This window comes from Lagenorhynchus albirostris, chromosome 13 (genome assembly GCF_949774975.1).
Source record: "Lagenorhynchus albirostris chromosome 13, mLagAlb1.1, whole genome shotgun sequence".
In the NCBI taxonomy this organism is placed as follows: domain Eukaryota; kingdom Metazoa; phylum Chordata; class Mammalia; order Artiodactyla; family Delphinidae; genus Lagenorhynchus; species Lagenorhynchus albirostris.
In genome coordinates this window covers 19902018-19926877 of record NC_083107.1, presented here as the reverse complement: position 1 = coordinate 19926877, position 24860 = coordinate 19902018, and the positions used below count along the sequence as shown (strand labels likewise).

General features: G+C 39.1%; 1 protein-coding gene across 1 annotated transcript in view; it reads left to right on the top strand.

The window, feature by feature from the left end:
- Window positions 1-24860, top strand: part of CTNNA2 (catenin alpha 2) — a 1202879-nt gene that overhangs the window by 354783 nt on the left and 823236 nt on the right. Inside the window, exon 4 of the mRNA XM_060168603.1 lies at window positions 21072-21238. Coding sequence (XP_060024586.1) covers window positions 21072-21238 — 167 coding nt within the window. The remainder of the gene's footprint in view (window positions 1-21071; window positions 21239-24860) is intronic.

The following is a 24860-nucleotide window of genomic DNA, read 5'->3' as shown; positions in this document are numbered from 1 at the left end:
GTTTCCTTGACTTCCACCTGAGGAAGTTATTTCTGTGGCAGCTAAATTCCGAATATGCTTCCTCCCGTCAATACTACTCCATCTACATACATTGACACGACCTGGCTTTTTCTCCGTTTACCTCCATGAACTTGGCAGTTCTGGTGTGCCTCTTCTAGCCATTATGCTCATATAGATAGTTTAGTCATGTTTTGTTTTGCTGGAAGAGACCAGACAGGGCCTCCGTCCTTTGTCTTCATAGGCATCCAGACAGAAGTAGGCCGGTCCGCGATTTCATTTTGACATTCAGTCACAGTACTTGTGTTACTGAATCCCTGGATATTAATCAGGATAAGCATCTGTTGAAGCCTTCTTAGGTGTCTGCACAAGGCCTTGAGGTGGTTATTCAGCAATGCTAGCACCAGATGTGACAGTATCAACAATGTATCCAGCCATTCCTCCATCAACCATTGTTTTCACTATTCTTGGAAATTTAAAAATATTATTCTGTCTTCTATCACTGCTGATTGCAGTGATCCCTTTTTACTAGTTTTGTTCTTAGGAAATGAAACCGATTTAAATATGAGCCAACATTAAACCCTTAGGAAAGGTAAATTTGTAAACACATTAATCTATGTATAAATTGGAAAGCTCACCGAACAGAAAGAAAGGATTTAAGGTATGTGATTACCTGGACTCTCTTCTGGCGTTAGATTTGGAGAATTTACTCAAAAGCTTAATATGCAGAACCCAATTCCATGGCTCTCAAGGGGGTTTACGCTGTGCTGAAAATGGAGTTACATTAGAAAGGTGGGCTGGCCCTGGGCAAAATTGCGAAGCAGAAAATGTCTTCCAGCGTCATTGCCCTCAGCTTTACTCCTGGCCTCTGATTCCTCTGGGAACTAGCCTAGGCGCTCAGGGCCTTTTTTCTTTTTTTAACTACACTGAAATGCCTACCTTTTTCAGACTCCTTGCCCGATTAAAAGCAATGCTCTCACCACCCTTCTCTCTCTTCAGAGAGAGTGAATTTTAGCGAAAATTGTCAGTTAAGAACTCATGCCAGTAATAGTTACCTCTTCCAGACAATACATCCTTCAACCAAAACAGTGGATTTGTAACCATCCCAAAGGCTGGTGGGAAACATCCTTCCATTTAGTTCAGTCTCGATTTCTTGCTCTTTATCACGTCACCCTGAAAAACCAGTGTATTCAAATTGGGGTGCCCTGTATCATCCTTTAAATGTCAAGTATGAGCCAATAAAGTAATACAAACAGATATTTTTGGGAGAGATCCTTTTCTCTGTCTTAATATCTCCCACAGAGCAGTCTTGCCATGAAGAATCTTTTCTTTGATTTCCTTTTTGAAATCTTTTTAATGAATTCCTCTTGCAATACATATATTCATTTATAAATAATATATACAATTATTTGTAATTTCCTTAATATTTACATTAGTAGTACTATATTGAAAATATCATTTATCATTGCATTTGTCTAACTTAACTAAATGAACCTAGTTGATTTCTTGTATTATTCTACTGGATGCAGAGATTAACTATTTTCTTACTGTTGGGCATTTGGAGCATTTCCAGTGTCTGCTTGTAACACACAGAGCTGCAGTAAACAAATCTTTCTGAGCCTCTTCTTGTGAACAAGTACAAGAGTGTCTTGTGGGAATATAACTATAAGTAGAATTGTTAAATAAGGCAGCCCATAAATATGTATAAGGTCTAACCGTTGTCCTGAAACTTGTTTTCCTGGGACAATAACTGACAGTGATTTGTTCTTAGGTCTGTCTTTTTTCTCTTATGCTGACTGAAAGTTGAATTTCAGAGTCCTATGGTATCTACCATTCACCTTCACTAGATATTTTGAAAATATTCTCTAAAGTAACTGTAACAGTTTATATTGCTCCTGGCAGTATGTGAGATTTCCTGTTTCCAACATCCTCACTAAATTTTATCACAGTGTTTGGTATTTTTTCCCAGTCTTTTAGGTGCAAAACTGTGTCTGTTATTTCAATTTCCATATCTTCAGTTGCTGGGCTTTTCATCTATTTATCAGCCATTTGGGCCTGCTGGTCGTTTGTTTCCTTTGCTTACTTTTCCATTAGGTCGTTTGTTCTTCTTCCTCTAAATTAACTATACTTATATTTTGGATACTCAAACAAATACCATGTGATAATGCTTATATGTGGAATCTAAAAAAAAGATACAGATCAACTTTATATATAAAACAGAAACTTTATAAACAAAACTTTTTATACAAGACATAGAAAATGCACTATGGTTACCAAAGGGGAAAGGGGTGGGCGAGGAATAAATTAGGAGTTTGGGATTAACATATACACAATACTATACAGAAAATACATAACCAACAAGGACCTACTGTTTAGCACAGGGAAATATACTCAATATTTTGTAATAACCTGTAAGGGAAAATAATCTGAAAGAAGTATGTATAACTGGATCATTTTGCTGTACACCTGAAATGAACACAACATTGTAAATCAACCATACTTCAATTTAAAAAAAAATAGCTTTGTATTTTATGTATTGTTTGTAAATATACACTCCTGGTCTGTGACTAATATTTTCATTTTGTTCATGCCTTATTTTTTACATACAGTTTTTTTTAAACATAATTTTATTGATCTTTTCTGTGTTGGGTGTTTTGTGTGTCCTTAAGAAATTCTTTTCTATCCCAATACCATAAATATGTACTCCTAAATGTTTAAAAGTTTGACTTTTACACTAGTCTTTATCTTTGATTTTTATTTTGTGAAGATCTTATTTATTATTTTCCCTATTCATAGCCAGTAATTAGCACCATTTATTAAACAGCCCATCCATCTCCCATTTGTCATAGGTCATGTTTACATGTATAAGTTAGGCTGTTGCAAGCTACTTCATTCCATTATTCCGTTGGTCAGTTTTTGCATGCATACCACTTTAACTTAATTACCATGGCTTATTAATAAATACTGATATCTGGCAGGGCAAAACCTCATCTCCTTTTTGTAGTTCTTCAGAATTATCTTGGCTATTCTTTACTGGCCCTTTGTTCCTCAATCTGAACTTCAGTATCATCTTATTAATTTCTCTACAAGGGAACTCTGTTGGAATCTTGATTAAAGTTGCATAGAATTTATACATCAATCTGGAAAGAATTTCCATCTTTAAATACTGAGTCTTAATTATCATTAGGGCATATCTCTATATTTCATCATATTTTATTTCATATATTTCAATGGTTTTATAATTTCCTCCTTAAAGGTATTTAACGTTTTTCTTAGTTTTATTCCTAGGGATTTACAGTTTTTATTTGTTTTGTTTTATTTATTTATTTATTTTTTTTGCGGTATGCGGGCCTCTCACTGTTGTGGCCTCTCCCGTTGCGGAGCACAGGCTCCAGACGCGCAGGCTCAGCGGCCATGGCTCACGCACCCAGCCGCTCTGCAGCATGTGGGATCCTCCCGGACCGAGGCACGAACCCGTGTCCCCTGCATCAGCAGGCGGACTCTCAACCACTGTGCCACCAGGGAAGCCCTGTTTTGTTTTATTTTTAAATGGCTGTTATGATTACAGAGTTTTTAATTGTTATCTATACTGTTAAATATCTATTTAAACATTTTCTTAATGCCTCAGGGATATCATCATAAATACGAGCTATCCTGTTGTGCTTGGATTTTGGTTGCATGTCTAAAAACCTAATCTAATAGTTCTGGTGGTTGCTTTAGAATTTGTTTTCCTGGGACAATGACTGATAAATTTTCTTCCATATAGGTAGCTTGCAAGTAGAATGCAATCACGTGTTTTTCCTGGACAATGATTCAAATACTGAAGAAACCCTCCTTCGTTAGGAATATTTCGTATCTTTAGAAAATCACTTGGTCACATTTACAACATCTGCAATCGACTTAACATTTTTAATATTTTTGTCTTTTCAGTTTTACCAGTGGACTCAAGGATGACTTCAATGATGTAGTCATCAGACCTTAGGGTATTTGGAAGTAGACATACTTCAGTAATATTGACACTATCATTATCACCCAGCATAATACGTGACATATAATGGATGCTCAGTGAGAATATCATTCAACAAATATCAGTGATGTTATTATTGGAATATTCAAGATAAGTTACAAACATTACACTAGACCATACTCTACTTATAAAGAACTTTTTAGTGTTTGACATTTACTGGAATTCTAGGCAAAATCACATTAAAATTTCTGTCTTTAAGTTATTTGTTTAAAAGTCTTACATACCGAATCCATGATGGATGTTTTATTTTCATTAAATCAGCTTTCTAATACAATTTCATATTTGCAATAGCAATGAAATTTGTAGATAGAATCAATCAGCTAATGTAGGCAGGAAAATTACCAAACATTTCAGTCATTATTAAGTCTTTAGGGTGACTATCAGAGTTACCAAGTACAGTGAGCTGCTGGAAGTTTGATATCCCCTTAGGGTGGTTTGCTCAATGAGCAACTGAGATTTTACTAGCTTTAGGGCAATATCTCCCTGTGTATTAGCCTACATATGCTGCAGAGCAGACCTTTGTTTTCTGTGTGTCCCAGGGAGAATGAGGCTGTGAGAGGTGAGACCGCTAATAAGGAATCTTGATACTTTCTATGCTGCAGAACTGCCTCTCCTCTCTGACTCTCTCATCATTGACTGGTACAGTGCAGTATCTACTGCTCACTGCCCCGGCATCACTTCTAAATGCTGCCATTAAGGATCTCCAGTTTTCCTGTTTCTTGTTTCTTTTGCTTCCTGCTACTTCTGGTTCAGTTCCCAGCCTTGCATGGAAGGGATGATTTTTCACATACAATTCCTATCAATCAGAGCATGACAGCCATTCAACACTGGGTTCAATCTTTGGAGCGTCAGATCCTCTTGGCAATAGGTCTGTCTTCCTTGGCACTCGTGGAAGGCTTCTTTTTTGCACCTTATATTGCTAACATTGTAACCCTGCCTACTTTTGGGTCAGCAGTCATTAGAGGAGTTTGGGATTCTGGAAGGCTGGTCCCTGGATGACTAAAATTTTACTGTGAGTGTGAATTTTAATGACTTCAGTTCAAACTCTTGTGGGAAATCTTGGTGGTTGAATAATTTTTCAGTAATCTAACAACCAAAGTTGAGATGTAGAATACATTTAAAAATATATATTTAGGGCTTCCTGATGGCGCAGTGGTTAAGAATCCTCCTGCCAATGCAGGGGACACGGGTTTGAGCCCTGGTCTGGGAAGATCCCACATGCCGTGGAGCAACTAAGCCCATGCGCCACAACTACTGAGCCTGCACTCTAGAGCCTACGAACCACAACTACTGAAGCCCACGTGCCTAGAGCCTGTGCTCCGCAACAAGAGAAGCCACCGCAATGAGAAGCCCATGCACCACAATGAAGAGTAGTCCCTGCTCGCTACAACTAGAGAAAGCCCACGCGGTATCTAAGACCCAACACAGCCTAAAAAAAAATAAATTTATAAAAAATAAAAAAAATTAAAATGCAATATATCTCACAAAGTGGGTACACGTGTCTTCTTTTGTATAAGTTTCCTAGGGATGTGGTAATGAGGTCCCACAAACTGGGTGACTTCGGACAGTAGAAATTTATTCTCCTATAGTTCTGTCCAAAATCAAGGTTTGGCAGGGCCACGGTCCCTCTGAAACCTGAAGACGAGAGTCCTTCCTTGTCCCTTCCTGGCTTCTGGTGGTTTGTTGGCAATGTTTGGTGTTCCTTGACTTGAAGCTTTAGTACTTCAATCTCGGCCTTCATCCTCATGTGGTCTTCTCCTCTTGTGTGTCTATATGTCACCTCTTCTTATAAGGACATCAGTCATGTTGGGTTAGGGCACACTCTAATTCAGTATGACATCATCCTGACTTGATTATATCTGAGAAGAGTCTCTCTCTTTCCCAATAAGGTCAAAACAAGGTCCTGGAGGTTAGAACTTTGACTTATCTTTTGGGCTGGGGTGGGGGGTCACAATTTAACCTATAACATAATTTACTAATAGACTCTTAAGTGAGCAGGATGGTGTAGGAATGTAGGATGGAGTTGCATTCTGTGATTTTTGGGGGTGTATATGGGTGGATGTCAGGGAAAATCTTTCTTTCTCCTCTCGTAACTCATTCATTATCTTCTTACTCCCCAGTCTGCAAAACACACTCTCCCTTCATAATATATCGTTAGAAAGTGGGAAGAGGTGTTAAAAAAAAATCAAGTTTTGGAAATACAGTTTATAAATAGTTTTAGTCTATGGGGAAATAACTCAGCTCTTGCAAGAGTTCTATGCTTTTATTGTTTAGACCTTTGTAATTTCCATAGGTAGTTGATTGTACTTTTTGAAAATTGCCATGTTCAAACAAAAAAAGAATAGTGTTACGCAAGCTGTTATTCTAAGATGTTTGCGATTAGGGCTGATTGTGAATATTTATTATGATAATAGTGGACCAAGTCCTCTATTTTGATTGGTCCTTTCTCTGCTATCCAGAATGGAGAAAAAATGAGATTCCGTTTAATAGAGCTTTCCTGTACTTGTTAACTGGTTTCTAGTTTTAAGAGATTAGAAAAGAAGAATTAGAAAATACATTTCATATTGAAATTATACTGTTTGATATTCAATTGAGGATTTAAAAGATTGAGTATTAATTGGAATAGCTAGAATTATGTAGGCCAACTTTCTACAACTACAGGAAATGAAAAATCAGTTTAGGTCAGCGAAGTGTATACTGACCATGGAAGAAAGAATATAGGGGTGTGATGGGTAGAGAAAACAGAACAGGAGTTTAGAGGCAGAAAAGAGAGTGTTGTGCTTTTAGTAAAAGCGAGAAGATTTTCCATGTCAGAGTGTAGTATAAGCTAAAGCACTAAGAGACTATGTCTGAATAAGAAGTAAAGGAGGGATAATTGGTAGAATTCTTTAAAACTATATATTAGAGTTCATGATTTAATGTAATACAATAACATACTCTGATTAGCTATCACTATAGGTCTTGATTCTCATGATTTGACTAACTTGACAGCTTTTGCTGATGAGCATGGAATGAATAAAAAAGAAGAGGATGTGTCTAGAAACTGGGGGACTAACTGGGCACTCTTGTAAGATCTTAGGTGGTGTGCTGAGAGTTTGGTTAGGGTAGTGGCTCTGGCAATGGAGAGGACTATGTAATTATTTAAAATACTGATCAAATTAGTAGTACTTTGCCATGAATTACATTTAGATGAAGACACAAAGTGAGGTATTTAAATCAAATGTATTATATGTTGATAGGATGGGTTATCACTGATATTATACTAAAAGATGAAAGTTAAGGACTAGAGGCTATAAAAACACTATTAGACATCTTTGTTAGAAAATATACTATTAAAACTACCACTGGTTAGTATTACTATTGGATACCATTTAAAAATTTTTCTTATGGGCTAGTTACAAAACGGCTTATTTTAAGTTATTTATGCATATTATTTTATTAATCTTTTAAATTGATTCTATTGTGAATCCCAGTTCTTCATGATATGTACATTTGATGGTTTCTTCAGTAGTGGAGGTGCTTGACCGTAACCTGTCTCATATTTTTCTGGAACCGTCTTTGTTTTGCTCTCATTTTAAATAATATTTTAGCTAGGCGTAAAATTCTGGTTTGCCTATTAGGTTTTCTCAGCATGTTGGAGATATTATGCCACTGTCTTTTGGCTTCCATTTTGCCATTGAGAAGGATGCTGTCTGTATAATTTATCATTATGTTGTAGCTAGTCTGTTTTTTCTTTGTAGCTAAACTAAAATCTTCTCTTTGACATTTGTTTTCTTCAGTTTTTCTATGAAGTTACCAAGTGTGGACTTCTTTTCGTTTATCTTGGTTGGTGTATGTTGGGCTTCCTGAATCAGAGTATTAATGTATTTATTCAACTCTGGAAAATTCTCATCCATTGTCTCACAAATACTGGCCCTTTTCCATTCTATTTATCCCCTTCTTTGCAATCCCGAGTAGCCGTATATTAGAAAATTTCTCTATATTCTTTACATATTTCTTTTTCTTGTCCTTCATTTCTTTAACTATTTGTGCCCTTTTTTGGTTAAGTTTTTTTAGTTGTCTTCTACTTCACAGATTTTCTTTTTGGTTGTATCTAATTTTTAATTTATTCTTTCTTCTCAGATTTAATATCTGTTATTAAAAATCTATTTGGAGGATTCCTTGGCAGTCCAGTGGTTAGGACTCTGCACTTCCACTTGGGGGCCTGGGTTTGATCCCTGGTTGGGGAACTAGGATCCCACAAGCCATACGGTACAGCCAAACACACACACACACACACACACACACACACACACACACACACACACACACACAATCTATTTGGTTCAAAGTATCATGGTCCTTAATTCATGCTTTCAAATTCTTGTTCTACTACTATAAATATTTTTAAATGTTATATATTTTATTCCTTATACTTCTATTATCTGAAGTTCTTTAATCATTATTTTTTTAGCTTAATTATTAAGTTCTTTAAGATCATTAATCCTGCCACTCAGCACAACTACAGTGTTCTATAATTTTGAACTGTATACTCATTTTTTTGAAGCCTTATTTGAAAGATTCCTATGCATCCTTCCAGAAAGCATTTGATTTTGTGTCTGACAAGAACCCCAAATACCACCAACCTGAAACTAAATTTTAAAATAACTTCTCTGCTTCTAGTCATGCAGATACTATAACTGAGTTTCTTACAAACACATGAGGTTAGTACTCTGATTATAAACTATCATTGCCAAATATAAATGAAACTGTATGATTTTTTTTCTGGATAGGGACAGACATGTTTCTTTATCACTCCTCTTTGCCAGAGGACACATTTATTTTCTAGTTAATATTTTCACTGATATAGCACTTTAAGTTTCTCAATTTTATTTTGGGTAGAAAACATTACAGAGCTCTTCCTCGTGAGGGACAAGACATTCTCCTGTCCCATCTGTAGCAATTAAAAGTCTAGCTTCTAAATAACTATTAATAACTCTAAGATTGTCAATGCTTCAGAATCAATTTACCATTTTTATTTCAAGGTTGCTAACTTCTGTTTCTTTTTTTTTTTTTAGCTCAGAGATTGCCCTGCCATTTATAAAGACGTTTGTTATATTTCACATGCATTTCCAGGTGTCTTGGAGATATATTTCTTCGTATTCAGTCTCTTACCTCCTCTCATTTAAGTTTTACATAAATCTGTGACATGGGGTGATATTTTATTCATTTTACTGTTGAGTCTTAAAAAGTTTAAGTAATTTTCCTAAGGTCACACAAGGAAAAAAAATGTGAGAACCAGGACTTAAGATCAAGAAGTCTGAGCCCAGGTTCTTCACTGGTATATTCTCAGAGACAAAGCACAATTATTTTAAGAACTTATCCTCCTGATAATTTTGTTACTTAATATTTTGCTAGAAGAATATTAATACTATTAACATTTTTACTTTATTCGTAGTTTCCATATGTGAAGGTTAATAAGCCTAAGATTTAGAGGAGCCCCAAATTCTAACTGAAAAGAGCTAGTAAGTGATATCTAATTAATAGTGGGAAATATTAAATCTTTACTTTTCAAGGTGGTGGGAATTCAAAATGATGAGCAAAATCTGTCACGTGATGAAGAATTAGTTCTTTTTTGTTCCTTCTTTTAGTCTAGAATTATTTGGCATACATATGCATAATAGGTGGAAAGCAGACTAATTTCCATAGATGATTATGGGTTTCTCATTCTACTGTAAGGTGGGTTGCATTTGAAAAAGAGAACATATGTGATTTTTGCATCACAATCAGCAGCACTTTAAATATGTCTCTAACCTTAATGCAGAAACATTGACTGGGCATCACAATGCCTAGTGTTACACTCTACAGTCTAAAAGAAAACTGTGATGTTTTTGCTTACTCTTGGACAGTTCTATTTTCAAGTTAAGGAAGGTTCTAAAGTTGTCTCTAGAAAAAAAAAAAAGGAAGTTGAGTCTGATCACAACACAATAGCATTGTTAGTTGGACATCTAGGAATCAAGATAAGCATATCAGATGTCTGATTTTACAGAGAGAGACAAGGACCTTCTTCCATTGCAGTTCCTATTTTATATATCCTCTTGTGATTTTATTTGTTTAAGTATTGACCTAGTTCCTTAAAATTAGAGTGCATGAGGACATCACTTTAGTGCCTAGATTTTATTTAAAAGATCAGTTTAAAAAATATTGCCACAAAGTAATTTATCACTGATTGTGATTGGTGTTAAGAACATACATTTTTCCCTTTCTTTCTTTCTTTCAGCTACATTTCAGCTTTCTTTTGTTGCTGCGCGTGGGCTTTCTCTAGTTCTGGGAGCAGGACCTACTCTTCACTGCAGTGCGCGGGCTTCTCATTGCGGTGGAGCATGGGCTCTACGTGCGCGGGCTTCAGTAGTTGCAACACGTGGGCTCAGTAGTTGCAGCACGTGGGCTCAGTAGTTGCAGCGTGCAGGCTCTAGGTTGTGAAGGCTTCAGTAGTTGTGGCGTATGGGCTCAGTAGTTGTGGTGCACGGGCTTCATTGCTCCATGGCCTGTAGGATCTTCCCGGACCAAGGATCAAACCTGTGTCGCCTGCATTGGCTGGTGGATTCTTAACCACTGCGCCACCAGGGAAGACCCAGAACATATTTTTGTTATTGGTTTTTATTGTTTTGCTTGACATGTAACCATTGGCATTGTCCTTGAAGTGGTTAAGTCCTAAACACTGTAGACTTTCTAGGTTAAAAGCCTTATTCCATTATCTGAAGTTTTTTGGCCTCTGGCAAATTAATTTTTATATAATTCAGTTTCCTCATCTATAAAATGGGAAGAGTACCTATCTTGTAGGATGTTAATGAAGATTAAATGAGTAAATGCAGTGCTTAGAATAGTATCTGACACTAAATAAGCATTATGTTAGGATTAGCTATAATTATTAATCTCATTATTTATCATCATCATCATCAGATTGTGTTTTAGGTTTGTTTTTATCAATAGACTGACTTAGAGCTTCAAGGTTACTAAGATCACAGACTTTTTGTGTGTGTGTGTGGTAAGCAGGCCTCTCACTGTTTTGGCTTCTCCCGTTGCGGAGCACAGGCTCCGGACGCGCAGGCTCAGCGGCCATGGCTCACAGGACTAGCCGCTCCGCGGCATGTGGGATCTTCCCGGACTGGGGCACGAACCTGTGTCCTCTGCCTCGGCAGGCGGACTCTCAACCACTGCGCCACCCAGAAAACCCGGATCACAGACTTTTAAGTCCATTAGCCTTAGATTCAATTCCTAGTGTTAAGCTGACCTTGGACAAATTAATAAACCTTTCTAAGCTAAGCCATAATTTTTTAATCTTTAAGTGAAGGTAATGTTGTTCACCTCATTGTGAGATCTTAAATGTAAAGTGCTTAACATTGTGCCTGGTACATAGTATTTTATAAATAGCTATTATTACTTCTTGCATCATGGTATACATGGAAGGGGTTCTTGAGATCATTTAGGCATGTGTTCTTAGTTTCTGGAGAAGAGGGAGATGAGCTAAAGGTAAGCAGAAGTGAGGAGGCAACATTAATTAACATTGAAGAGATCCACACAATCGGGCAGAATAGATTTTAGCAATGCTTCCATTTTTGGACATGATCTCTAGCTGCACCTGTTGATTATTGAAAATATTAGATTTGGGGCTTCTCAAAAGTAATTATAATGCGTAGCACATGAAGCAGAAGGAGCCTTTAGGCTAAATTCTGTAAATGGTTGCATTTCCTGGCTTTGCCAGCTCTTTGTGCCGAAGCCTTGACTGGAGTATTTAAATAGGGCACACTTGGTGGGCGTTTATGTGTGTGCGTGCTCATGCAGTTATACCTGAAAAAGTTCTTTAGCTTGGAATTGTGTGAAGGTAACGAATGCATCTGTTAAAAATCACTGAACCCACAATCTGCTGTGATTATTAAATATGGTTGCTTACCCTTTGTTTATACAGGGCCTCTTATAAAGGATGCACAGTGGATTCATACAGGCTTTTTATTCCATCCAAGTAACAGTGTTGGGTTAGTGTGAATAGATGGTGACCTCTGTGTGGGCTTGGACTGAATCAGCCTCGGCTGCCATTGTCCTCTCTCCAATGTGCCAGGATGCCTGCTTCGTACTTCATGGTCCTGAATACCATCTGGCAGTGGCTTAGAATTTTGCTTGTTAAGTCCAAGTTTGCTCAGTCATGCTTCCGTTCTGTGTCTCTTAAATAAGTTCTCCACATCAATGGGTTTTTTGACATCTGCATTTTCTTCCCCAAGTTTTTCTGCAAATGCTTTTTTGGTAGGAAAAGCTACTTGCTGTTCAGAGTAGGAACTGAAAATGAAATTCCCCTTCGTTGTTCAAAACCAGTTCCCATACTTACCACAAATCAGACACCTCCCAGTGGTGCCCCAGGGCAATTGCTTGTCAGTCGTTCCATCTTTATAGTATGTGAGTGAAGTAAGAATTAAACAACCATGTGTATTTGCTTTAAAAATCCATGTTATGGGACTTCCCTGGTGGCACAGTGGATAACAATCTTCCTGCCAATGCAGGGGACAGGGGTTTGATCCCTGGTCTGGGAAGATCCCACATGCTGCGGAGCAACTAAGCCCATGTGCCACAAACTACTGAAGCCTGCGCGCCTAGAGCCCATGCTCTGCAACAAGAGAAGCTACACAATGAGAAGCCCGCGCACTCCAACGAAGAGTAGCCGCAGCTCGTCACAACTAGAGAAAGTCCGTGCTCAGCAACGAAGACCCAATGCAGCCCAAAACAAATAAAATTAAATCTTTAAAAAAAAAGTCCATGTTAGTGTATTAATCCTTATTATGCTGTCATACAGAGTGAAATACTAATGTCACCATGACCAGAATATTCTCTCCTTATAGGCAGACCTACCTAGGAGGTTAAATTATATTCCCAATGTGAGTTTATTAATTTGTAGTGAGAACTCTATTTGCCAAGGAACTGGGGGCCTACAGTCACTGGCAAGTACATACAGTGTAATTTTCAAGTCATTTATCACTCATTTTCCACTAACTCTGAAGGAGATAACCACTAAGGAGCACAGAATGGGGCTCCCTTTGCTTGAGAGCAGGCTGCAAAGGCAGAAGGACCGTGGACTGGCAGGTGAATGTGAAAATGGCTCCGCATCAAAACAGTATCCAAAAAATCTGGGAATACAGGGAAAAGAGCACATTTATTTGACTTTTTTTTTTCAGTATAACAATTGGATCCTTGCTTTAAGTTTTTATGTACTTTATAAGAAACAACGTTCTGGAGGTTTAAGAAAAATATTGATAATATTATTTGAAATTTTAACTAGCAAATTAAAAAAAGTAATTTTGTCATGTTTCCTGACATTCTGGATACCCTACATTATTTTGACTGTGGTAGTAGGTCTCATTTCCAGCGGAAGGAGAGAAAACGTTACAATTCACTGACTTTCTGTAATCTTCATGCTTTCATCTCTCTTTCTATACTTCTCTTTAATTTCATTAAACTAGTGTGATCAGATGGCGTCTGTTTCCTTTGGAAATATTAGTCGAAAACTGAATTAGTCCACAGGAAAGGGGTCCTAGACCCCTCAGGCCCACTTTTCACTTAGGGTTTGATGTTAAGAAGTTAGAGGGGCCCTGAAATCTCTCTATTGACCCAGACCTGCTCAATATGGGGCTGAGGACCTAATTAATAATGAAGGGTGTATTTGTCTGGGACATTCTCAACCACACTCTTTGTTCTTTAGAAATCTAGCAGGGAATTGGAAGAGAAGAGAGGTCAGGAGTGTGTGGCTGGTCTCTGCCTTCTCTCAGAATCATGGCTAAAAGCTATACATTGCAGGGATAAAGAAGGAAAAACTTAATCTCTCTCTCTAGATACAAATGCAGATATAGAGATATAGGATATATAGATACACATACACACACACACTTTTTGGCCACTCTTATTATTGCAGCTGACTAAGCGTCCTCTACATACTCATGAGTCCCAGCTCCCCAAAATGCAGCTTCCTCTTTCTTGAATTTCCAAATGCCTGATCAGTGGGTGTTTCTCTACAGATGTTCTTCAGATGATCCTTGTTAGTGGGTCATTCAGAAAGATCACGATGCTAGTAAGTAGAGGGCAGGAATCGTGACTTCACCTTGAATATCCAGAACTTAACAACTATCTACCACATAGCAGGTGCTTAATAAATGCTTATTGAATGAATAAAAGGATGAATGAAATGATATATAACTCCTTATATACTTTACACCCATTTATAGATATGATCATACAGTCAAGCCTACAAACTCAAGGCAGTGTAGACAGGACCGTTACTCTCTAACCCTCCAAATTTCCCTCACCCGTAAGACTGCATGTCACCCTGTTGGGACATGTTTTCCTCTCAAGGTTGATGTTTGTTATAACCTTACTTCACTTATTTTAAGAATATACTTTTGAGTTGGAAGGAGAGAAGACTGTCTGAGATCCATCATGACCCTCGTGACAAGCTATTGATCACAGAATTGCAGAAAGCTTTGATTAGCACATTTTGGAAGTTTGTCTTTTTGAATTTAGGGTTTTGAGTTATCTTCAATCAATTTTGTTCCTTACCTATTGCCAGATCCTCCCACCGAACAAAAATACTTTGGTTAACTGTATTTTATTACAATTGATATCCTGATGTTGATTTAGATGTGGTCCTTCTGTGATCTCTCTTAATATAGGAGCCAGAATGATGGTGACATGGATGCCTCCAGTCAGTTCAGTAAAGAAGACTCATGGCTATAATCACATTTAAGAAACTACCATTTCTCTGTGATGACTTGGAAATCAATGGCAGTTCAGAAAATAAAACATAGACTGTGCCATTTAAATCCTAGAATCTGATCATTCTGTTTTTTTCTCCCTCAAACTAGTGAAGAAAATCAGTTTTCTCCATGTGATATTTTAAAATATAGCTTAATTAAGCTGTAATTTTATAGCACCATTTACCATGTTCATGATACCAATTACTTGGAACATTTTTTTTTGTTTCTAATTTTGAAATGTGTGGTAGAGTTTTCTATCCTTAATCAACGTTTCTCAATATAAGAATTGTTCCTGTGCTTTGTTTAGCCAAAGACTACTTTAGAAAAAGTTAAGTTGACTTGTTATTTTACAGTATAACAATTTCAAGTGTAGTTTATTCATCTGCAGCCTCTAAGATGCAAATTATATAATGTGCTTTCTTTATACTTCCTACTTGCTTTTCTTTGTATTTATATCTAAGCTGATTGAAATCAATGGTGCAAGTATTATTTAGTTGTACTAATGACAATAATGAGATTCCATAGGAACTTACAAATATATTTGCATCTAAGCATAGTATCAAGACATCCAAACTGGTATAAAAAGGCTTAAGTTATGTGGACTAACTTGGGGACAGTCAGTTGTGAATTTGTGAAGCCATACAAAAACAGAAGGTTTCCCGAGAAATATACTACAGTAGGAAATTGCAGCAAATTTAAACTCAGGGTCAAGAGACCCAGCTTCTGGTCTGAACTCTGCCCTTAAGTTGGCTGTGTGACCTTGAGTGAGCCATATAAGGTTCTTGATACTTGGCTTTTCTCCTCTGAAATTAAGGAGTTGGACTCCACCTATGAGCTCATATTCTATATCTTTCAAACATAGGTAGTAATTTAGATCCTGAAATAGGTCATAATGACTTGATATCAATTGTTATCTATCTTATCATTTGTCTTCACAACATGCCAGAAACCAGATTTTTTCCCTCCAAAGCTAATTGGCAACACCTTTTATGTTTACACTATAAATTTGCTTAAAAGTTTGTGTACCAGCAAACTAATCATCCCAACTTGAATGACTAGTTAGTAGGTATTTAACATTTGGGAAACTAGGGGGAGTTGTTTGTTCATTTCTCTATGTGAGTTGTCATTTTCATAATCTGGATGATGCAGCATTAGTTCTCAGGCAATGGCTGATGTGTGTTTGTTTGGGCATTTTCCTTCTCCCTGAAGGACATCTAAAAATATTCTCTCAAGATTTATCGATTTGAAAAGGGGACTAGATTTTTATGTGTGGTTCAGAAGAACACATGGAAGACCAAAATAATTGAAGAAAAAATTTTAACAATTAGAGGTCTCTCAAATTGGAATGGTTTCCTAAGGAGGCAGAGGTCACACCTGAGTTCTGCATCTGCTAAGATTTAGGCTTCATGATGTCCTCTGACATATACTTAAATTCTGGAATTTAGACATTAACTCCCCACCTCACCACTACCTTCCTATTCTGCCCTTTTTCTTTTTTTTTTAACACAGTGTCTTAATTAGCAAGAGGAAGCCAGCATCCTCTCTATTTGCATGTTGAGACGGTGAGCCTGCCTTTTTCATTCAGAATTAGATGATAGTATTTTATTTTATTTTTTTTGCGGTATGCAGGCCTCTCACTGCTGTGGCCTCTCCCGTTTCGGAGCACAGGCTCCGGACGCACAGGCCCAGCGGCCACGGCCCACGGGCCCAGCTGCTCCGCGGCGCATGGGATCCTCCCGGACCGGGGCAGGAACCCGCGTCCCCCGCATCGGCAGGTGGACTCCCAACCACTGCACCACCAGGGAAGCCCCATAGATGATAGCATTTTTGATGATCGTATTATCTCTGCTGTTCAGTCAGGATGCCACTTATGACATTGTTTTTCTTTCCTCATCACATTAAAAGATTTTTTGAAATCACATTTCAACTACCAAGTACTATATATCAGTCTACTGACATTTCAGTTGGTTTTGATTTGTAGTCATGGTTATAGAAGAATAAAGATACTAATCAATAGAAACATTTATTGACTTAAGAGTATAAAGTCAACAGCATGCTTTTTATAGAGAGACTTGCCTTACATATACAGGGTTATTGAAATTTTGGATTTATAAACAAAGATAATTTATTGGGTGCTTACTTGCTTTACAAAGTAACTTACAATAGGTTTTGTTTAATTATATGTTTGACACAGTGCAGTTATTTCAGAAACACTTCCATTGCACAATGAAATTTAAAGTTACCATGTTTATCAATTTATTTTCTCTTTATTTTTATAAAAATATTAAGTGACATCGGATTCAGTATTGATCCTCTGCACTCCATTTTTCTTTTACGCTTAGCACATCGCTGTTTACTGTTTCCAAGTCTGCGATCTTCTACTGCATTTAAGGAAGACAGTAATCACCATTTTATGGAATGTGGCTCTTGCTACATTTATCAAGTCCTTGCAAAGGTTCCAATTCCTCCAGGGTAGCATAAGAACCAAAACAAGCACCAATTAGAAAACCAAGCACTAACACCATTTTTTTTTTGGTGGGGGAGTGGGTTATATTCTGCCTTAAAGCGATACGTTTTTATCAGGCAGATGTTTTCTTGCTTCTTAATTATTGTGTACACAAGCAGTGAAGTCAGCCACAAAGTGCACTTCCAAACCTTTATCTGGGAGTTCACCAACTATTCTTGTCGTATTGGAGAGGATTGCAGTGAGAGTGTAGCTGCGGTATTAATGGTAAATAATGAGTAAGCTCCCATTACTGGCAAAGCCTTGTGCTGGGTGCTTTGAATGCGTTATCTTTGATCTTTAACTCTAATGACAGCCTACGAAGTAGCTGTTATTATTTCCACCTCTATTTTATAGTTGAGGGGACTAAAACACAGAAGTGGAATAATCGCTGATCTCACAGTTTAATAATGGTTGGAAGAAGTCAGGTGTGACACTTGGTCTTTGTTAAAGATGTATATTCTCTGTTAATTCATGGGTTAGTATATGTAAAACTTTTAGACAATACTTACAAACTAAACCTTTATACAGAAGCACTGTATACAGATTAATTAGTATTATTTCCCCTTAGTCACTTACTTGGAGATGCTGTTTTTTTCTTCTTTCCAGCAGGTGGTAGTGGCTTGAGAGGATCAAAAGCTTTATCGTAGAAACCCTGCTCTGAGCTTAGGTCTGTAATCAAGTTTATGAGCTTGAATACAAGAGTGTATATAAAAGAAACAGGCAGCTCTGGTGTCCTCTCTTTATTGCTGTCTTCCAGCTCCTACACATGCATGCTATTTCTTAGCTAAATATTTTAGTCTTATAGAAAAAGCAGTTCCCGGGGAAAATAGCTAATTTTATTCTGATAAACTCTCTTATCATTTTGTAATACAGATTTCCTTTTTCTTTTAGTAATCCTAAAACTACAGGGATGTAAAACACATTAAAGTTATAGCCGACTCCAGAGTGCCTTTCCTTTAAAAACTTTAACAACATGAAATCATTTGTATCTGCTTAAAGTGAGTTTTTAGTTTTACTTTAAATTGGATTAAATCGTCTTTTATTTATTGGAGGATAATCTCAGAATTTAGTGTGACATTTCCTTTTGCAGAGTCACATTTGCTAATGTGGATCTCTCTCTGTCTCTGTCTCTCTCTCTCTCTGGGTCTCATTCTCTTTCTCACGGACATCTCCCGAGCGCCTTCCAGGAGTGCCTGGTGTGGTCCCCAAGCTCCACCTGACAGCTCCATCCTGCTCTGTGCCATCCCCTGGCTTTGAAGCAGTATTGCTGACCAAATAGTCAGCACCTGGCTGAAGTGCTATTATACTGACCTCCTATATGAAAATCTGACCTTGAAAATCAGCTTGATTAGGCATGGTTTCTCCACAAGCTGGAAGGGGGTGTGACTGGACTCTCCTCTTAGGGCCCTTTTTTCTGAGAAGAGCCCTGCCTGAAAGGTCCATTCTTACCTGAGCTATGACTCATACCATTTAACCTGAAAATTTGGGACCAACCGTGTAGCTCCCTCGGTTCACATGCAGAATAAATCTCCCCCTTCCTTGAATAAGTGGATCCCTTCCAACAGCATCTGACTTACCCATTAATACCATGTACAAATGCGTCCATTCTTTACCTAGGGTGACCCTCTCGATATTTCATTAGATTCATCTTGGTGTATAATGTTCTTTCTTGCTGCACTCTACAGAGTGAGAATGAGGTACACTTCTCCCCACCACTCAGCTATTTGCTACTGTCTTTTTCTGGGTGACACGGGGTGGGCAGAGAAGAGATTTATGCAAGCCTGTGGCAAGGGTAGAACACTGGGATTGAATATGTACCTCCTAACTGCCAGCCTCTACCTTAAAGTATATTTAGGCCTCTAGAGCGATACATCTTGAAAACTCACCAGTATGATAGTGAATATTTAAACTTCTCCCATGCTGCTGTTATATATTAAGCCATTGTTTGTGCCTAGGCATAAAGACTAAGCTGGCTGGCTGTGTCATAGATGGTAGCCTCTTTTAAAGTCCAACAGCACAATAGATTTCCTTACACACCCACCTTTCTTAAGTATAAAAAGGATCACTGAGAGGGTTTAAATAACTACAACACTGAGGGAATTACATTATATTTTGATCTGCCTGTAAAATGATGAGAAGAGTTTTTTATTTTCCCTTATATCTTAGGATAAATTATAGGATGCATGGCCTTTCAGTGATATAATTGACTTTATTTAAATCAACTCAGTTTTGATGAATAGATGAGAAGTATCATTTTATAAATAAATATTGAATGACTTGTGTCACCCTAATTTAATCAATTGGTCATATTAACTCTACTCTTCTGGTTCATTGCAGCATTTGTACCCCTGTGTGTTTTCTGCTCTGTGAAGCTTGATTATACTTTTTCTAGTTCTAGTTCCTAGTTCTGCGTTCTCCGGGTGGATATACACCCCATGGGGCCCATCTCACGTAGTGAATGATCTCCCTTTGTCTCCCTCTCCTGGGGTGCAAATGTGTACCTGTCCGTTGTGTTGGGTCCGTATTCACCATCACCACCTCGTCTCTGGTTTCCATACCTAACCAGTCCCCACATCCGTTGTTTCTCTCATGCAGATCTCATTAATACTCCCTTCCTCTCTGTATCCCGTTCCTATTTCCCTGGTCCACGTCTTCATTACTGCTCCCTCAGATTATAACCGTGTTTTCCTATTTTCTCTGCACCAGTCTTGTCCCTTCCAGTTTATTTTATATAACGTGGCCAAAATAAAAATCTATTACGTCATGTCCCTCCCTGCTGAGGACACAGTTCAGGTCTCTTGCACAGTGTTCCAGGCCCTGGTGCCTCTCTTCCCCACACCCCTGACTCGCTGTGGCGTTCCAGGTGATTGCAGGTCCCCGTACTCAGCGCCCTGCTCCAAGTTCTGGAGCCTCGTGGTGTTCCTGCTGCCTCGGGTTTCCTTCCTACTTTGTCTTCCTGGTGAATACATTTTAGTTTTTCAAAGGCTGTCAACGTTGACAGCTTCCCTCCAGCCTCACACTAAATAAAGTAAATCACTTCCTCCTCTTCTTTGCCTTCATTCCTAATCCTATGTCTATGATGGCACGTAATCACTATTATAAGTGTGTATTTACAACGTGTGTCCTCATTAGATTGTGAATTCCTTGGGGCCAGGGCGTTCTCAGTCACCTTTGCAATTCCAGAGCCTGGAAGAGAATCTGACATGAGTATGTGCTTAATAAACATCTGTTGAATCACTTCAGTTGTCTCACAAATGTTCTCTATATTAGAGAATAGCTTCCTAGCAGACAATTGAAAGAACAGACTTGGGGTAACTCTATAGTCTGTTATTGTCTGATTAGCTCAATTAAGAGTACAGAGTTCATGAGGCCAAGGTCTTAAGTTTCATTCCTCTCTGGAGCAGTTAACTTTATTCTTCAACTGTGAGAAACCAACTAGCCTAGTGAATACCACTGGTTCCAAGGGATTTGCAGAGTGAGAATGATTAAGGTCAGGCAAATTCATCTCAGTTCTTAGACAAATTGAATTAAATATATTCCTTATTGATGCTAACCACATAATTTTACACTTGGGTTTTGTCTACAGCACCTGTCTGGGTGCACTTATGCGTTTGCCTTGAAAGTTTCTGCTGCACTGAGGGAGCTGGTACCACCTGGTAATAGTGGTTTTGCAATGAGAGCTGTGATGGCCCGTCCACAGATCTTTACTACTGCCAGCCTCTGAGCCTCCCGTCTACCCACGTGTGTCTCCGTGTCTGTCTTCCAGGTGAGACGATGCGCATCGCCTCTTCAGAGTTCGCTGATGATCCGTGCTCCTCGGTGAAGCGTGGCACCATGGTGCGAGCTGCCCGGGCTCTGCTATCGGCTGTAACGCGCTTGCTCATCCTGGCGGACATGGCAGACGTCATGAGACTTCTATCTCATCTGAGAATTGTACGTATGTAGAACTTATCAAAATGTGCTTTATGTGGGTAGCAACATGGACCATGGCACTGAACTGGACCAAAGATGTTTCGCTGCTCACCAGATCACTTGGTTACTCACCCAAGTGGTATGCCCCCAATTTCTCTACTACCAAAATTATATTCAATAATACATCTTTCAAAGTGACAGAAGATTCACTTGGATTGTTTTCCTTCTCTCAAAACACAGAGTTTGAATTTTCCCTTAGTTCTTGGCGTACAAAGCAGTGCATTTTTCAGGCTGCAGAGGCCGTGTGTGGTGTGCCTGCCTGGACTTTGTCTTGAGATTCAGAGCAGCGCTGGTCCCTGTGGTAATTAGGCCAGGCCGGCTCTTCTGGGTAGCTGGCCACGTGACCACCTCTGCCCAGCATAATATAGATCCCACGTTGCATTGTATTGTGTTAACCGCTCCAGCGTTGCCCTTTTGTAGAATTACGTACTTTGAACCTCTCTGAGTCTGGCAATAAAAAGAAGCCTTGTCCATAGCACTGATGGCTAGAATCTATCTTGTTGCATCAAGCTTGGCATCTAACATTCCTGGATTGGGTCTCTGGGCGCATATGTGCCCCACCAACTCCTAGAACTCCATGATATGTGCCTTGCTTGTCAGGATTCCTTGGTTCCTTTTAAGTCTTTTGTTTCTTAATGGAAGTGGAGACTTGCCCTGGTCACAAATTTTCCTGGGTCACGTGCAACCCTCCCAGCCCTCGACAGCTAGGCCTTTCTCTGTTTTTCTAGTTGCTCACTGGTATCTAGTTGCAGCGAGGTGGACCCACCCTTTGATGATGTAACTCAGTTGCTTAGGAATGTGGCTTCTGCCTAGAGGGTCTCTATTCCATGCCCTTATTTTCTTTCTCCATGAAATGAACAATGAGGGGGCAGATGAGATAGGAAATGAATAATGGCAGCCTACTCTTACCTCACCTTCCATATCAGATATGTCCAATATGGAGGTTCATTAAGAAATTTCCAAAATCACAAGTGTTCTCTGTCAAAAAGTCTTGGGCAGGGTCTTAGCTGAGCTGGCCCCAATAAAGGAGCCAAGATTTCCACAATTTTGTATAAACTCTGCAGTATTATGAAAGGCCTCAAATTCCAACATCCCCAGCCTGAGTTGCATGGTCATAAACCACAAAGCAGGTTTAGCTCTTCATGGTTTCTGTTCAGGTTCCTGAGGAACCAGGGGACACAAAGCAGAACCTGCTTGGGAATTTTTCTCTCAGACTTTTCTCAGATAATAGGCCTCAGAAACCCGGGAAGGCTCTTGTAAGTTGGATGAGGTGAGCAGTATGAGGATAGACTACCTATTTCACAGGATACTGAGGGGCAGTGTCACTTTAGGAATAACCTTGTGGCCACTGGAGTAAGACAGCCTACGTCTAGTCTTGGTTTGGGGTCCACTTGCCAGCCTGTCCTAACCCACCACATAAAGCCTCCACAGCATAGAGAACAGAGGGGTGGTAGCCAAAGGGGGGGGCAGGGGAGGGATGGGATGGGAGGCTGGGGTTAGCAGATGGAAGCTATTATCCAGAGAATGGATAAACAACAAGGTCCTCCTGTAGAGCACAGAGAACTAGATTCAATAACCTATGATGAACCAGAATGGAAAAGAGCCTTAAAAAAGAGAATCTATACATATGTACAACTGAGTCACTTTTGCTGTACAGCAGTAATTAACGCAACATTGTAAATCAACTATACTTCAATAAAATATATGTGTAAAAAAATAATAGGGCTTCCCTGGTGGCGCAGTGGTTGAGAGTCTGCCTGCCAATGCAGGGGACACGGGTTCAAGCCCTGGTCTGGGAGGATCCCACATGCTGCGGAGCAACTGGGCCCACGAGCCACAGCTACTGAGCCTGCGCGTCTGGAGTCTGTGCTCCGCAACGAGCGGCCGCGACAGTGAGAAGCCCACGCCCTGCGATGAAGAGTGGCCCCCGCTCGCCGCAACTGGAGAAAGCCCTCACACAGAAACGAAGACCCAACACAGCCAAAAATAAATAAATAAATTTAAAATAATAATAATAATAAATGAAACTTCCTTAGGTCTCACACCCCATCTGTTAGTAGGGGGCTAGTGATGGTGCAGCCCTCAGAGTTGTGGGGAGGTTTAAACTGGGGGAATTCCTTATGAAGCATTCATCACGGAGTCCGGTGCAAAGTAAGTGTTTGGTAAGTGGCGGCTATGTCACCATTGTCAGATCCCAGAACTGCAGTGCTGGCTGTTATTTCTGCAGCCCCGCCTGAATTATGTGCTTCTTTTAGGCTACCGATGACTTCGTTCTCAAGTGTGTTGGAGAAAAAGTTTTGTTACCTTTCTCTTCCAGCCTGCTTAGTCTTCAAAGGCAACATTTTAAGAAAGATCTTTCCCGAGATGGACAGTCTTCCTTTACCAGGAGAATAGGACTGAACCTAAGGAAATTAACTTTACATCTTGTATGTCATCTGTGCCGTGGAAGGCCATTTCAAGCCCCTCTTGAGGATTGATGAAGGCTAAATATTCTCCCCGAATGGTCCACACGTGGAGGGTGCTCGAGCAATCGGGGCCTGTAGTGTGATGTACGGCACCAGTTGCTGCCTGCAATCCTGCCTCTACCCACCTGTTTTGACCAGTGCTGTCGGCTGATAACATCACACTGCAACCTGTCTTCATGTGGAGTCAATTATATCCTCTTCCCGACACAGATTAAGAGAAGTTTAAAAAAAAAAAAAAGATTTAGCACAAAATATGGAAAGGTCAACCCAGCAATATTAAGTAGTCCTGTCAGACTGTCAGTAGTAAAATTAAAAATGATTGTAGACTGAAAAACACATTTGTTCTACTGAAAGCGCAGCCTCTGCAGGGAACAGCGGTGGCGGAATGGTGCCCTCTTGTGGAGCAAATAGGGAACTGCAGCTTCTGGTGCTAGCGCTGAATTACTCAGGTCGGGTGTGTCCTATTTGGGTTCAGGTCAATCAGGGTTTCATACGATGGGACTATTGTTCCAATCCCCTAAAAAAGACAATGTGTCAACAATTCTTTGCAAATGAACATGGTATATAATTCTGCTTGGCATTTGTATTCTTTTCTATAGAAGCACATCCTCTCATAAACAAGTGTTGTCTGCCAGCATCTACTTACTTGTTTTTAAATCAAGATGAAGGAAATATCTTCACGTATTCTGATGGAACAGGTTAGAAATTATCATCTATACTTTTATCAAGACTTCTTCCAAATAAAAATGAGTTTCTTTACCAAACGGTTGATAGAACATAGATGAGAAAAAGAGTGGCAGGCGCTTTCTAATAATAATAAAGCAGGGACTTGATTTGGGGTCGGGACATTGATTAACACAGTATAAGGAGTCCTGTAGCTTCCTGCCGTGTTAACCACTGCCAAAGTATTTTACCTTTAAGCGCTTCAGATAATATTTTACTTTTCATCTTTCAGGCCATATGCCCAAACTCTATTGCCGTTCTTTCCAGATATTGATTCTTCTCATTTCTGAGTAACTTACAGGAATATGGAGGGAATTGCCTTCTTATCAGAAACTTATTTTCATGTCTTTCCATCAATAATTCACTGAGCAGATGAAGGAGAGTCAATTTATTCT